At 34.0% G+C, this 16,171-nt stretch overlaps 1 protein-coding gene across 3 annotated transcripts; it reads left to right on the top strand.

Moving 5' to 3' along the window:
- The first annotated feature begins 88 nt into the window (after positions 1 to 88).
- Positions 89 to 15,590, top strand: LOC124354897 (protein C1orf43 homolog). 3 transcript variants are annotated; one of them, XM_046805693.1, is made up of 4 exons: positions 89 to 577; positions 9,831 to 9,993; positions 11,421 to 11,640; positions 14,371 to 14,574. In XM_046805693.1, exons 1-4 carry the CDS (start codon positions 419 to 421, stop codon positions 14,528 to 14,530), a joined length of 702 nt encoding a protein of 233 aa, XP_046661649.1. In that variant the 5' UTR covers positions 89 to 418; the 3' UTR covers positions 14,531 to 14,574. The 3 variants fall into 3 exon arrangements, with proteins under 3 accessions (XP_046661649.1, XP_046661646.1, XP_046661647.1); XM_046805690.1 differs by lacking the exon at positions 14,371 to 14,574 and adding an exon at positions 14,620 to 15,590 and having other exon boundaries at positions 94 to 577; XM_046805691.1 differs by lacking the exon at positions 14,371 to 14,574 and adding an exon at positions 14,632 to 15,590 and having other exon boundaries at positions 98 to 577.
- Positions 15,591 to 16,171: the final 581 nt, after the last annotated feature.

Below are 16,171 nucleotides of genomic sequence, written 5' to 3'. Positions count from 1 at the left end.
TCTAAATAATTTGAGATGGATACGGCTGATTTTGCTATTGGGCTACTCAATTGTACATTTGTAGCTTGCCTATGGAGCAAAAATTCATAATGCTGGTTGACAGACGCCCTACAACTGTTTTTATATTTTGCTAGAGTTGTCTGCATTGCAACAGTAAACATAGCAGTCTGATTATCGTGAGAACTTAAAATTGGATGTATTTATTGGTTAACAGTTTGCCTTTTTTTAAATTCACTGTGTATGCAGTTTGGTCCAACTTAAAGTTAAAAAATCGCCATAATCATACTCATATTTTTAGGTTACCGTTATTATTGTTCTTTTTATACTACACTCAACAGGAAGGTGGTTATAACAGCAAGAGACTAATATGTATAATAGATTTTGGCTATTATAAAGGACTGAATTCTAAACTGAAAAAATGACTCAGGAACTGACTGGAGTAACAGTGGTAATTATTGTATCAATTGGGATTTTAATACTAATTATGCTGTTTATTTTTGCAAAAAGGCAAATAATGAGGTTTGCTCTCAGATCTCGCAGAGGCCCTCATGTACCAATTGGCCATGGAGCTAAGAAGGTAATAAAATAAGTTCGTAAAATGTAATAGGCTAAGTACTTTTTAATCTTTAACTAGGTGAAAGGTAGTTCTATATTATAATGTTATCACTGTTTAAGTATCTTGGCTGCAGTATAGTAAGTGGCCACAACTTACCACAATCGAAGCAGTATATCAAAATATTGATTAGTGAATACAATAACATTCTAACTAGCCTATAATTATTTCCAGCTCTTTGTAAAGTAAAAACAGGTTCTTTGTATTATCTGGAGGCTACTACTTTTTAACTGGTTTTTCTTACTGTGAAATTTATATGTCATTATGAAGTATCAGTTCTTGTTTTCTGCTTCCCAAAAGGAAGCGATGTCGGCGGAAGGCCCCTCTGTCCCTATCTACTACTTGTTATTTGGCTATAAGTACGTGTTATAGATATAAAAAATTTAAATCGACATAAGTGCTCGAACATGATTTGAGCTTGAATTTAGCAATTTAGAGAAATATTTTCCTTTTTCACCAGAAGTGTGGTGTGGCACCGCTGATAGCTATGAAGTCAGGCTTTCCCGACCTCAAATCACAAGCCAGATCGTCCAATTAGATCAGAAAAGTTGGATGATCTGGGATGTAATCTGAGGTTGGGAAAGTACCGATTGGAAATGCCCCTGGCTATCAGTGCTGGTTTCTGTGGTCTCCGTACTTCTGGTGAACGAAGACAAATCCCATGAGATGGTACTCAAATTCATGTGAGTGTTCGTAAAGGATATCTTTAACTTTGGTATGGCTAGGTAGTAACATATTTATGATAACCTAATCTAAACCTACTTATATCGCTAAAGCTAATTATAAGAAGTAGATAGGGGCAGAGTGGCCTACTTCTATCTGATATTGCTTCTTTTTGTCAGGCAGAAAGCAAGAACCGATCGCTATAATGACTTGTAATTTTCAAAGTAAGTGAAATAAAGTTTTTTTTGTAATAATGTACTTTTTTAAGTCCCCAGTCAGGAAAACTGTTCTAAACATATTGGTCTGGATAACACCAAAAAAACATTAAAGTAATTTTTATGGGTTTTGGGTAAATCTTAAGATCAGCGACTACCGCTCCAATCGCCGTAATTTTTTGTATACTAACACAGGTTAACGTAATTTCACCGAAAAAAATAGTCCCGTTTATCGCAAACATATATAAACCAGTTTTTTTTCGGCTATCAAACTAAAAACAATGGCCGACCATGGTCGTTTTGATGAATTGACAGTAGTTACGTGACAAACAGGAAAGTTTCCGATTGGCCGGGCGGATCACGTGACCTATAGGACGGCTTCGATTGACCGCCAGACGTAAACAAACAAACTCACATGGACAAGGAATAATTAGTGAAGTTATTAACATGGCGTGCGATGGTTCTTGTCACACGTTAAAAAGACCCTAGCTTGCCTATTCAAAACTCAGATCACACGATGCTTGCCCGCTGCGCAGTGCTTTGCGCTGCTTGCTCTTTTAGAAAAAAATTAACTCGAGCTTGCAAAGTCCAAGCCCAGATCACGCCATGACTGCTTACACACACAAAACTCAGATAGAACTAACGCAGGTTTCATTACAGGCAAAAGATAAGTGGCGCGCGTTTATCACTGATAATATAAGACGAGTTTATACTAGAAGTAGTAATTGGACTACTGCCCTACGAACTAATAAGACCAAAAAACGAATAAATGCACTGTCAGTCAGGTTTTTTTTAATTTGATTTTTTTCTAATTTTTTTGGGGGGTAAAACGGCTATGGCGATAATCGGGACTATTTTTTTCGGTGAAATTACGTTAACTTGTGTTAGAATGCAAAAAATTACGGCATCGGAGCGGTAGTCGCTGATCTTAAGATTTACCGGTTTTTGAGTAATGGACACAAGTACAACGGTGATGTACATGTGTTATCTGTGTCACCAGCTATCAGACATGTTTATCCTTTAAAATAGTAAAAGATAATAATGTTTAATAGTAAATAGTTAACGTTATACTGTTTTGTTTGTTACTTTTTAAAATTATTATTAATATTCAGAAGCAGAAATACACCCTGTTAAAGATGTGAACACCTACCAATACACAACAATATCAAACCACAGCATAAGCCATAACACTCCAAAAATATCTAACAAAACATTGTCACCAGCACAGCACCACAGCAGCTATTTTTTAGGAAGTCACCGGAGGAAAACAACCAAGAAGACATACAAAACAAAAATATTTACAAATACAGTAATAAGAACACAGGACTTCCGGAACAAACAACAAAAAGTGAACATATTTCAGGCATTAGGAACAAACCAAAGCAAACAATAAAAAAAGTAATAACAATCCTCCATCAAAACTGCCAGGAAGTAAAAAACAAGATAAACCGTATTATCCACTTCCTTGAGTGCACTAAGCCAGATATAGTAATACTTACTGAACATGGTCTGAAGGATGAATTACTAAGAAATACAAGAATTCCTGGATATATCCTGAAAAATTACTTCAGCCGTGAGCTCCGACGGAAGGGTGGGGTGGCCGTTTACGTAGTAGATGACTGTGATGGAACCACCGAAGCCATAAACATTGCACACCACTGTAAGGAGTTCACCTGTGAAATGGCTATGGTAAAAGTGTCACACGGAAAAAAACATCTCTATGTTATAGGCATATACAGGGCACCTGGTGAAAAACTTGACGAAGCCCTAGATATCATTTCCGATGTTCTAGAAGATACTAAGGCAGAGAACTACTCTCTAATAATAATGGGAGATATTAATGTGGACACCCTAAAGCCTCATGACAGGGATACCCGCAGTTTAAATGAAAGATTGAATAGGCACAACTTAACAAGAATGAAACTCCCTCCCACAAGAATACTCCATTAACCGTCTCCTCAATTGACTGTGTCTGCACAAACCTCAACCTGGAAAATCTCACAACATCAATAATAGAAGCAGGCATATCTGACCACACAGCCCAGTTAACCACAGCACAATTTAAGAAAACTATCACCTCTTACACCAGCTTTACACGGAGACAGCTTAATAAAGATAACATCGACACATTAAGAGCTGTACTGGAAAATGAAGACTGGAATGGTGTATACATGGCTGACAATGTTGATAATGCTTACAACAGCTTCCTTACAACAATAACAATGGCAATGGACTATGCCTGTCCGGTAAAAAGGACAAGGCATAAAAAAAGCAAAAAGCTCAAAACTTTTATAGATAAGGAATCACTCAGCCTCAAAGCAACTTATCTTAAATGCCTTGACAAGCATTGACTCACAGGCTCTACCAAAGATAAGGCAGCAGCATCAAAAGCAAAAAAAGACTATGACCTCCATCTCAAAATGCTCAGGAAACAAGCATCTGCTGAATATATTAATAACGCAGGGAACAAGTCTAAAGCTGCTTGGCAAGTCATAAACTCTCAGAGAAATAAAGGCGTACAGAAGCCAACAAAATTGAAGATGGAGATTGACGGCAAGGAAACAAACAATCCAAATGAAATTGCAGAACATTTAAATAAATTTTTCACTAACGTAGCAGACACCACACTAGCAATAAATAATCAGTACAACAAGAGTACAAACACCATCCATCACAAACAAATAAATCACTATCTCACACACCTAAAACCTACAGACAAAAAAGAAATACATGAAATACTCAAAAGCTTCAAGCCCAAAACCTCAGCAGGAGTCGATGGCATCTCATCAAAACTAGTAAAACAATGTTCCAACTCACTTTCACCTCTACTAGTCTATATTACAAATATGTCACTAAGAACAGGCCAATTCCCGCTCTCTTTAAAGCTTGCAAAGATCTACCCTAAGCTTAAAAGTGGAAGCCCAATGGATCCAAGTAACTACAGGCCAATCTCGCTCATTCCTACTTTTTCTAAAGTAATTGAGCAGGTTGTGCTGAGAAGACTATTGAATCATTGTGAGCAAGAGAAGTTACTTTCTGCAAGTCAACATGGCTTTCTAAAAGGACGATCAACCACCACTGCAATTATCGAGCTAGTGGAGTTTATTATAGACCACCTGGAGTCGGGACAGCTAGTCACTAGCATCATGCTTGACTTTAGTAAAGCATTTGACTGCCTTGGGCACAATCTAATTTTTAAAAAACTTGACAACCTTGGAATAAAAGGGTCCGCTATAAACTGGTTTAGGAGCTACATGGAAGAACGAAGGCAGTTGGTGGAAGTTAAACATGCAGAAGGTGATAAAATTTACAGTGTGAGATCAAAGCCTCTTCCAGTAAAGAGAGGGGTCCCACAAGCCTCCGTCCTTGGCCCCATGATATTCATACTGTTCACAAATGACATGCCTCAATACCTCAATGGACTGTGTAATACACTAATGTATGCTGACGACACCACCCTGCTCTCCTCAGAAAACTCAACCGACCAGCTAGCTGTAAAGTCATTCATATCCCTGCACACAGCATACCAGTACTGTCATGCTAACGACCTGGTAGTAAACATGTCCAAAACAAACCAGCTAGCTTTTGGTAGGAAGCGAGACCAGGTGCCAGCCCTGCCAGACGTTGACATGAAGCAAAAGACCAAATTTCTTGGAGTAACTATAGACGAAAATGTATCCTGGACACAACATGTAGACACACTATGCAGCAAACTCAACACCAGCCTTTATGTCCTAAAACAGACTAAAGCCATTAGCAACTCAGCTACAGCTAGAACAACGTACTTTGCTGTTTTCGAATCCTACCTTCGGTATGGCATATCTGTCTGGGGCGGAACTGCTCAACAGAACTTGTCAAGAATTCTAAGACTCCAGAAAAAAGCCATAAGGGTTATAAATGGACTTGGCCCAAGAGACTCCTGTAGAGAAGCATTCAAGGAGCTTAAAATTAAGACAGTGATTGCTCTTTATATCCAGGAGGTCATACTATATGTTGACGGCAAGAACCTGCCACGTGTAGCTGACCAGCATGACTACTACACTCGTCATGCTGCAAACTACACTATGGCGGCACATCACCTCACACTGTATGAGAAGAAACCCTCCTACATGGGCAAGAAGCTCTACAACCTACTACCAGCACACATGAAGACTCTCTCAGGAAAGAAGTTAAAAACGTCATTGAACAACTGGCTAACAACTAGACCTTTCTACACCCTGAATGAATACATAGACAATCAAGATATTTAACAAAATTCAGATTTTCATTCAAATTTTGATTACAACTTTCTAAATTTGGATTTTTTAAACTCTAAATATTAACTATATATTTAAGTAACTTTTAATATTCTTGCAGTTTTTATCTTTTAGAAATATAGACCTTTTTATTCATTAACCTCATGACAATGTCAGGCAAAAACATTGTATGCTACTTGCTTTGTATGTAACTATTGACAACTTGTTTCAATTTATGTGTTGAACCGATTTGATAATCTTTTCTAAAACATTTTACAACACATGACTATTTTTAGATATTTAGATATTAAGAATTGACGCCATTGCTGTACTTTAAGTATATGTAAATAAAGAATCTTTGACTTTGACTATTCAATTTTTTAATTAAGGTCAGGAGCGCCAATCATGAGAGGTATCAGTTGTTTGTTGCTCCTGGCTTGTACAAGCGTATCTTTAAAGTGGTCATGCTTGCTTATGCGTTGATAGATTTTGTTGAAAAAAGTACTGTTGGAATTGTTAAAAAAAATTTCAAAATATTTGGCATCTTGTATATTGTTTATAACTGATGTAATACAGCTGATGCCTATCAAAAGACAAAATGTTTGCTGCTTCCAGTCTGTGCAAGCGTATTTTTAAATTGGTCACACTCGCTTATGCATTTGGATTTCAATGAATCAAATACCGTTGGAATTGTAATGAAATTGTTAAAATAATTGTTGTCAAGTAAACTTTCCGTAACTATACTGGTTGTTTTGTTATTTGACTTTAAATATTTTCAACGGGTGCCATTTTGTTAATATTTAAGAAAATAACATAATTTTTTCCTCTTATATACTGTATTCAAATCTATGTGCCAAATTTGGTTTTTTTAGCTTAACTATTTTTATAGATAATAATTTTATCAAAAATACAAAATGGCATCCAGTGACTCAACGAGACATTTCTCTACCCTTATTTATATGAAACTATGTTGGAAGTTATGAGTACTATCAGCCACAAAGTTTATGAACGCCCTGTTTATCTACATCTTCATTCATATTACATTATTCTATCAAAGAAATGTTTTTAATTTCAAACTTAGAGACTCCAATCCACAGATATTAAGTAATAAGAAATGGCTCTGATTACTTGTTCAGAGGAATGCTGTGAGAAATGCTCAGAATGGCATTCAAAGAGGGTTTGCATATGATGTCTATAATATACTACAAAATATGTTTAATATACAATGGAGAACAGTTGTAAGACTTTATGATCAGGAATTTGTTCTAACATGGCATGCTCCTGAAGTGCATGACAAGAGAAAGCTATATAAATTGTGCCAAAAATTAACTAAGGATAAAAGAAATGGTCCATGCATGTAAAATGTCTAAACCAGGAAAAGGTGGTAAATTATAAAAGAACTAATTATTAATTTTTTGAATGAGAATTGTATATTATATAGTATATGAAAACATTGAGATCAATGCTGCTGTAGTGAGGATTTCAATCCTCTGCACCTGCATTATCACCACTGCAGCAGACTTCTCTTCGATTGATGATTGGCTATCCTTTGGACTCCCATTTCCTGGGCTTCCTCTGCAGGATAACTGTCCAGAGGATGTTCCTTTATTGGATGCACTTATCGATTCCTTGTTGGTGGTCTTCCCCCACTTTCACTGGATTCTGGTTCTTTTATTGACTCCACCATCCCAATCTTCACACAAATGTTAGCAGGAGTTCACTGCTCTATATATTATGGCTTGACTGAAAAGATTGAACATTACCTTATTTATATAGCAATTCTGATTCCCAGTTGGGCATAAGTGACAGTTGAATAGATCTTGAGCATATTAGGCCCACATTTGAACTTTGGCACTTATTTCACATAGAGAAATAAATCTGAACACACTTAGTATCTGCCGTGTTTTTCTGATTACAAACAGCTGGTGTTGTTAGAAAACATGAAAAGGAAATGTTAATTCTCATTTTGCATAAGTACTTATAGCCTAAAAATAAATATATTTTATTTTATTGATTGATGTCCAGCTACAGATATCTGATTAAAAATATATTATGTATGCCTATTTGTTATATATAGTAAATTTTATTCAACTAAAAAATAAAAAATGTTTCAGATTAGTATTTCTAATAAGTATTAATTGCATAATACCAAACATCTAAAGTGCCTCTCTTATGCACAATTTCATGTAGAACAAGAATAAATATAATGTATTTATTTAAAAAAGTAACTGCAGTTTTATTTGTTTTAAGTTTGATTTTGACAATGGAAGGATTGTAAAAGAAACAGGATTTTCCGGACATTTGTAATTGTTCAGTTTACAAAATTCCATAAAATATTCATTCATAATCAGAACTTACAAACTCAGTGCTTGAACCTAATGTTTCTAACCGTATCCAAAAATGTATATAGGTGATTGAAATATTGTAATATCTAAGATTTACATATTATATATTATTTTTTGTTTATTTTGTGATATGTTGTGTTATTTTGAAATTTGTTTAAATACTTAAACCTAAGTTATTGACACTTATACAAAATCATTTTTCTATTTGAACATTTCTTACAATTGTTAATACATACAAAAATACACTTATTACAAGTATTTTTTAGTATCTGATGTAGATATTTCATTCAGAATGTCATAAGGAACAAGAATATATACAATTATATATACAGTCTAAGGAAAGGTATTATGCAAGCGTAAAAGTACTAAGAGTCACAATTGATACTGAGCTAAATTTCCTTAGGCACGTTGAAATTATTTCTCATGTAAAATACTATTTTTATAATACTTTTAAAGTTTTATAGTGTTTTAAAACTATAATTTCTGTATCATTATAACTGTATATTTATTATGAATTCTTACTAATTATAGGCTAATCTAGATTCATTTATTGGTATTTTCAACTCTTACACTCTTTTATATAAATTACGCTCTTCTTTAAAAAAAAACTATTTAAATTCAATCCTCATACGGAGGCAATTGTGATTTAGGTTTGTTGTAATCCGAGAAAATGTCATTATATTTTTCGCAATAGGAAACAGGCCCATTTGCTCCTAGTGAGTGAACTTAAAGGTTCCAGACGTGGCATTATATACATAAGGTTTTGAAAACTAGTGAACCATCTAAATCGTAACGCAAGCTGCTGTCAACACGAAAGACTGTAAAACAACAGTGTTACAGTTACCTACTATGCGTATGGTTAGAAGCAACAAAAAAAGCTTTCTCGCACGTTGAACCCTAGGAGTACAATGTCTTCCCTTCCACCATTAAGGGTGGAATAGAACTTACAAAAGATGTTTAAACTTTATATATTTCTTGACTAATATAATATGTTTTTGTTCTAACCTGTCTTGTTTCATAGTTAATATAGTTTTAAATTACATAGTTGTCTAAATTTGGATATAATTATAGTTATTTGATGAGTCGTAAAACAGTTTTGTAATACTGAAATCTGCCTCCAAATAAAGGCAGTTTACTTTTTGAAGGTGGTTTAAAGTTCCCAAATTTCCTGCTTATGCTGATTTTTGGAGTCCTATAAACACCAAATACAAATCAGGATTCTATTAATTAGGTATACATCAATGTACACACTGTTTGTTTTGTCATCTCATAATTCTTGACTCAAGTTAAATACTCTTGTAGATTCTTGTAGGTTTTTATCATACAAAAGACTGATGCTATGTCTACAAGCAGGTTTACCTTGCCTTCCTTAGTAAATGCTATGTCTTATTCACTCTAGACAGTGAATGTTAATTTATGATGTATTCAGTGACATCTAAGGGTTCACAAAGGCCAAAATGGTCCTACCTCTGAGATTTCCAAGCCCCACTGCTAAAACTGAGACTTGTCTTTAAAGTATATGGTAATAAAATGCTCAGTTTTCTTCCAATTGTTTTTGGGCCTGCTAAATATATATAAAGGGCAAAGAACATATACAATTGTAATAACACCAGGTTTTAATGTAGGAGATAAATATAATTCTTTAAAATATGTAATTAACCGATTTCGTGTCACTAATATTATTTTTCTTCATTTAGATCTGTCTGTATAATTAGTATGTATACTGTTATGTTTTACACTCTTGCTGTATATTTTGCAGTCTTTGAAGAAGGAAATTCACCGTAGAATTGATGCTATACCAAAAATTGTTTATGAACCAAGAATGATAAATGAAAATGACTCTCAATATATCATGCCTCCTGATAACCATTTGCCACCCTTTTATTGTCGTCTGAAAGCCATGGATGATGTAAAACTACTAGGTGAGTAGTTTTACACTCATAATAATTAATTATTATGAGTGTAAAATTAATAATTATTAATTAATTAATAAAAATTAATTAATTAATAATTATTATTAATAATTAATTAATAATTATTAAATTTTAGATATTTTACATAAATATCTAAAATTTAATCTTTAGATGTTATTCGTTGTAATTGTCATGGATGTTCTAAATAAATTTATGGCACTTTCAGCAAACAGTTTTAAAATTTGCTGCTATCATATTGAACTAAGATTCGAGTTTGATCACTAATGGCAAGTGATGCGGCAAAATCAGGAAAAGCCTCTCCCAGAAATAATTAATTTTTCAGAGAGATTCCAATATTTTAAAACATAAATTAATTTTAAAATGTGGAATAAAATTAACAAATAATTTATTCATGATTATTGTTTAGTTTAACAAATGAATTATCTATATCAATCAAATTCTAGAAGTGTAATTATTGTATATATTAGCTTTGAAACAGTATGGACATCCCAGACCTTAGGCAATTATTTTTTATTTTCTTGAAACAACTAGTACAGTTTTGTAGCATTGTATTTTTAATGTTTCTGTAAACAACATCTTTTATAGCTCCTTTGATTTTTAGTATAAATATGACATTTTCATAAAAATATCAATAATAACAGGATACAAAATGTATAATGGTTAATGTATAAAGGTTAAAGTAAAATAGGTGAAAGTACAATAGAGGTGAGAAATGTTTAAATATTATGTTTGCTGGTGGAACAGAAATGTTTTTACTGGGTGGAAGAAACCAGTAGCCAGCTGTTCCTACCTATGATGACTCTGTTTCGCCCATATAAACTGTCAGCTGATTTTTACTTTCAATAATCAAGGAGCCCTTTTCACATGTAAACTTATTCTTGTCAATAGAAGCTAATTGGAAATAGTTTCTGCATTCTGCAGTCACTCGTACTTTTTTTGAAAAAAATTTGTTTTTATTCCCATGTTCGAATTAATATTAAAATTTGTAGTAAAATTTTTTTTATTGCATTAGATTATTTTAATTATGTGATTTTTTGTAAAAATGAAACATTTTATTATTTGTTTGTTTTGTTTAACTTCTGTATCATTATACTTATGAGCACATATAAATTGATGATCTTCAGGACACCAATACTCCTAGAACTGATAACTTAGAGAAAGAAATTTTGTAGATTCAACTTATTTATTATTTTAGAGAACTTAGAAGAACTGAAGTATTACATTACTTAACGCAACTTAAAGTTGTGCACATTCTTTTCGTACAGTTTTGTATCTTTACTGGTAGTAATTGAATATCATTGAGAAAGTAAGGAAATGTGTGGTTCTGATGTCATTAGTAAGCACATAGATAGATTTTTACATGGAAATATTAATAACCTTGAAAGTACTTTCTACCAGTTAATGTGTTTTTTTAGAGCAAGAAATAACAAGACAGGATCCGTATCTTCACCGCCATCCTACAGAGAACTTGCGGGCCTATTTGCTGACAACACTGGCTGCACCACTCAATGGGATGGGACAGCGGATGGTGCATCAGTTCTGTGACTTGTATGAACATGCCCGACATGATCCAAGTGAATTTGGCGATGAAGAATACCAAGTGTTCCACAGACTTTTACTCAAGCTCATTGATGCGTAAGTAATATATGTGTTTGTCACAAAGTGGAGGTATTAACACATTGACTGCGGCGTAGTTTCACCCCGCTCTAGCAAGTGGCTACACCACACTGAAACGGTAAACAAGCGGTAGAGCGCGGGGTCGCCGGCGACCCCGCCGCTACCCAGTGGCGCCACGTGGCGGTCACCGGTGACCGCGCCGCACCGAATGTGTTAATAATGTGGTTAGCAGTACAACTGCTTTGTTATATGATATTAATTTAAAAAAAGTAATAATATGAAATATTTTATATTAAACTTGTAACTAACACTTTAAAAAGAAGTAATCCCAATTAACAAGTGACTTAGCCAGGTCTAGAATTTATTTGGTTCCTTTCAATTTGAGTGTTTGAAGAATGATTTTTAGATCTCACTGATCAATTTGGTATCAAATTTAATAATCAACTGATTTTCACTACTAATAGCTGACATTAACTGATCATTATTGACAACTTATACACTTGTATGAAGTTTGTTTGGATGCAGTAGATGTTGGTTAGCCAAATTTATGTTTAAATTTTGTCTTATATGTGTTTTAAACCAAATGCGAGGTTATAGCATAGAATTAGTCAATTTACATAATTGAATTATTATATATTTTTCTTATTGTTAATGAATTTGTGTACTAAATTCAATCAACAACAATAAGCTAGTAATAGTTGAACTATTAAATCCAATAATAAATGAAAATTTAAGTAATGGACTGTTAGGTAATTGATTTTCCTTAGTAAATCAATTCATTTAAAGTAAAACATATAACTAGTAAAATTGTGTAAACTAAGTATTGGGTGCTTAATAACTGATATTTGGTTACAACACATAAATGAAACAAAATTTAAAGATCAATTCAGAAATACAATTTGTAATGCACCCAAGCAAATTCTATAAAAATCGTTCTTAACTCAATATAGACTGGGAAAGGGCAAAATAGCCATCTTATGAGTAAAAATGAATAAAAAAATGTGTTGCTAAGTGCTAAGTGTGTGGCCAGGCTACTCAAGTCATACTCCAATAGTCGCCAATCCAGTCCTAATCTGTTGACTTGTGTAACCCCAGGTTTGTGTGACGAGCTCCTCACGTGTGGAATTTAATGGGGTGATCAACCGAGGCGGAGAGAAAGAGTGGGGATGGAGGGGCCCCTCCTGCCAACTACAGATAGCCCGTGTATTAGAATAGTGGAATTGGCAGTCCGCGCGTTCTCGCTCTGTACTCATCTGAATTTAATTTAGTTCAGCACCTGGCAAACCTATTAAAATGTATCACTGTATTTTCAAACCCCTTTCCGTAGTTTAGTACAGCATACATATATTTAAATTACATTTTCAAAGCTGGATGTTGCAGGATGCAGCACAATTTAATTATTGCAGGCAATCAATGTGACAAGCCTCTTACAATGTACCACTGTGTTTTTAGCTTTTACTCTGAATTAAACACATTTCAGTAATTTGGTACAACAACATATATATATATATATATATATATATATATATATATATTACATTTTTAAAGCTGGATGCTGCAGGACTCAGCGCAATCAAATTTATTTCATTAAACCTTGATTTTACAACGTAATTAATGGCAGGCAATTACTCTTGTCTACATACAAATAAACCAATACAACGGAGTATCGAAAGACCCAAAAAGACGTAAGGAAGTCTAATGTAACAACGTAACCTCGTTACATTCAGTGGCGTAGCTATAAAACAGACAGAGAAATATATTGCTATTGCTATAAGTTAAAATTTGATCGTAATAATTTGAGGTTACTAAAATATGAATACTTAACAAAGTGTTTCAAATACTAAAGTTCTCAAAAGAAAATACGATAAGATATCAAAGGACATGCCACAGAAAGGAGATATGAGTCAACCAACACTGCAACTCTGCACCTGGCGTAGAAACGCTGGCTTGACTTATCAACTATCCAGTCACTTCCGTTTCATCCCAAATTGGACTGGTCTTCCCTCCAAAATTATAAATAGCTCAGAACTAACAATCAATAATTTTCAGAACGTCTCATCGGACAGTAGCAGTGGTGTGGTGTGTGTACTACACCTACACACACACACACACACACACACACACACACACACACACACACACAAAAGTTTCTTTTTTAATCTTTTTTAATACCCTTAGTTTATTACAGCTATTACATAACTCTTATTACAGATTTTGTAGTGTAATTATTAATTTATTTACTACCAATTAAGGACTCCACATTATAATATGTTGCTTTTGCCCTATTAATTTGAATATATTCCAATAGCACAAAAAGATTATGACATTTTATTCGTTGTGCACCATCTCACATTTTGTAAAGTGTCTTTGGAGTTATAAAGAAAGTTCAATATTAATATAATTAATTCGATATAATTTCTATGTTTTGCACATATGTTCGGATATAAAACGACTCATTAATTCGTATATAAAACGACTCATTAATTCGTAAGATAATAGAAATCAGAACCGTTCCGAACTGAGGTCGCTATCAGCCGCATGTACAGAGTTTGTCAGGAATTTTCGGGATTTATCGGTTCTGCTCGGCTCTGCTCGGCTCTGTCCCCACTCTTTCTCTCCGCCTCGGTTGATCACCCCATTAAATTCCACACGTGAGGAGCTCGTGGTTTGTGTGCAGGGCCAGGCTACTCAAGTCACACTCCAACAGTCGCAAATCCAGTCCTAATCTGTTTACTTGTGTAACCCCAGGTTTGTGTGCAGGGCCAGGCTACTCAAGTCATACTCCAACAGTCGCAAATCCAGTCCTAATCTGTTTACTTGTGTAACCCCAGGTTTGTGTGCAGGGCCAGGCTACTCAAGTCATACTCCAATAGTCACCAATCCAGTCCTAATCTGTTTACTTGTGTAACCCCAGGTTTGTGTGCAGGGCCAGGCTACTCAAGTCATACTCCAACAGTCGCAAATCCAGTCCTAATCTGTTTACTTGTGTAACCCCAGGTTTGTGTGCAGGGCCAGGCTACTCAAGTCATACTCCAATAGTCGCAAATCCAGTCCTAATCGGACACCTGTTAAGAAGAGTCAGGACAAGTGTCGCCAACTGTTAGAAGCCAAACTTAAGGAGAAGAGAGAGGATGAGTCACCACCACTTCCTCCACCCCCTGACAATACGGAGACGACAGTGTGACATAGCGAGACTTCGTAGCTAGCACAAACATTAGTTACCAAAATGCCTCTTTTATCAGGGCTTCAGTGTACAATCTGGAAGGTGTGAGACAGACTATTCGAGGCTGTGCTTTAATTTTGAATAAGTGCTTGTGATGAAAGGTGTTGAAATGAATATTGTAATGTTAATCAGCCTTTTGACAAAGATGTTTAAAAAAGTGAAATCGTATAAGTAAATGAGTACCAATGATATTATATACTCTGTGTATCTATTCTAAAGCTATTCCAGTACTTATCTTCCCCAATTGATAAGAGAAGAGGCTAAATTCAATTTCAATAAAATGTAAGAATTATGTCTACTATATCTGCATAATTTGTTCTGGTCACAGAAAACCTAAATAGTTTCAAATTAATTACAGATAAATCTTATCATTGTGTTATCATAGTTGTTTAGTATTAATTAAAAAATCAAATTAATTTAATTAAAAAATACTTTTAATATAATTTGTTATTACATCTAAAAATATAATACTCTAATACTGAGTTAAGTGTTACTCAATCACAAGTGAGTTTTTATTAGTTATTTTGTAAATAGTGATCTGTGTATTAATTAAATTATTAAATATATATTTGAAATCTCTGTGACAAATAATATGACAATTCCTGTATGTATAATTTTTATGACTTTTTATATATTTTTATTTTGTTGTATAGATTCAGTTATATTGTTCTATCATGTAAATATTGCTTGTACATAATGTACAAAAGTGTCATATATTTGTTTTATAAAAATATTGAGCAAAAAAGTGTACTTTTAATTTTATTCCAAAATTCTTATGTAGAAATATACTTCATAAAGGTATTATGAAATCCCTCTCCAATAGTATGAAAAATATGCCATGATTTACAAACTAAGTAAATACGAAATATCTTAACCACTCAGAGAGATGTATATTTCTGATTTTCACAATATAAGCCTCTCGCTAGGCACGTTTAGTGGTGCTCATTGTTTGAGCGTCATCTAAATTCATTTTATGGCTAATTGTGTATGAATAATAATAACACTTAGAATCCAAGTATTTTTCTCACAATTAATTTGTATTGACACAGTGTTGACAGAACAGTAAATTATACAAAAGTAATAGTTATAACACAGGAGATTGTACGATCCAAACATCAAGCTGTTCTTGACTCCAGTGCTCAGAATTGTATTATCAAGGCCTAGAATGTCAGAGTGGCTGTAAAAGGGGGCTCATTGCTAGCAGCTAACATTCCGCCTACTGCTGCAGCTCACTGCCGATGGCCGAGTCACTGGAAACAGTTTGTGGTCATAGTGATGCAGTCATTAATAAAAAGTAAACTTTAAAAATGTATCCTTAATATCTCT

The sequence above is a fragment of the Homalodisca vitripennis genome, chromosome 2 (assembly GCF_021130785.1).
Source record: "Homalodisca vitripennis isolate AUS2020 chromosome 2, UT_GWSS_2.1, whole genome shotgun sequence".
Classification (NCBI taxonomy): domain Eukaryota; kingdom Metazoa; phylum Arthropoda; class Insecta; order Hemiptera; family Cicadellidae; genus Homalodisca; species Homalodisca vitripennis.
This window is presented reverse-complemented; position numbering and strand designations above follow the sequence as displayed.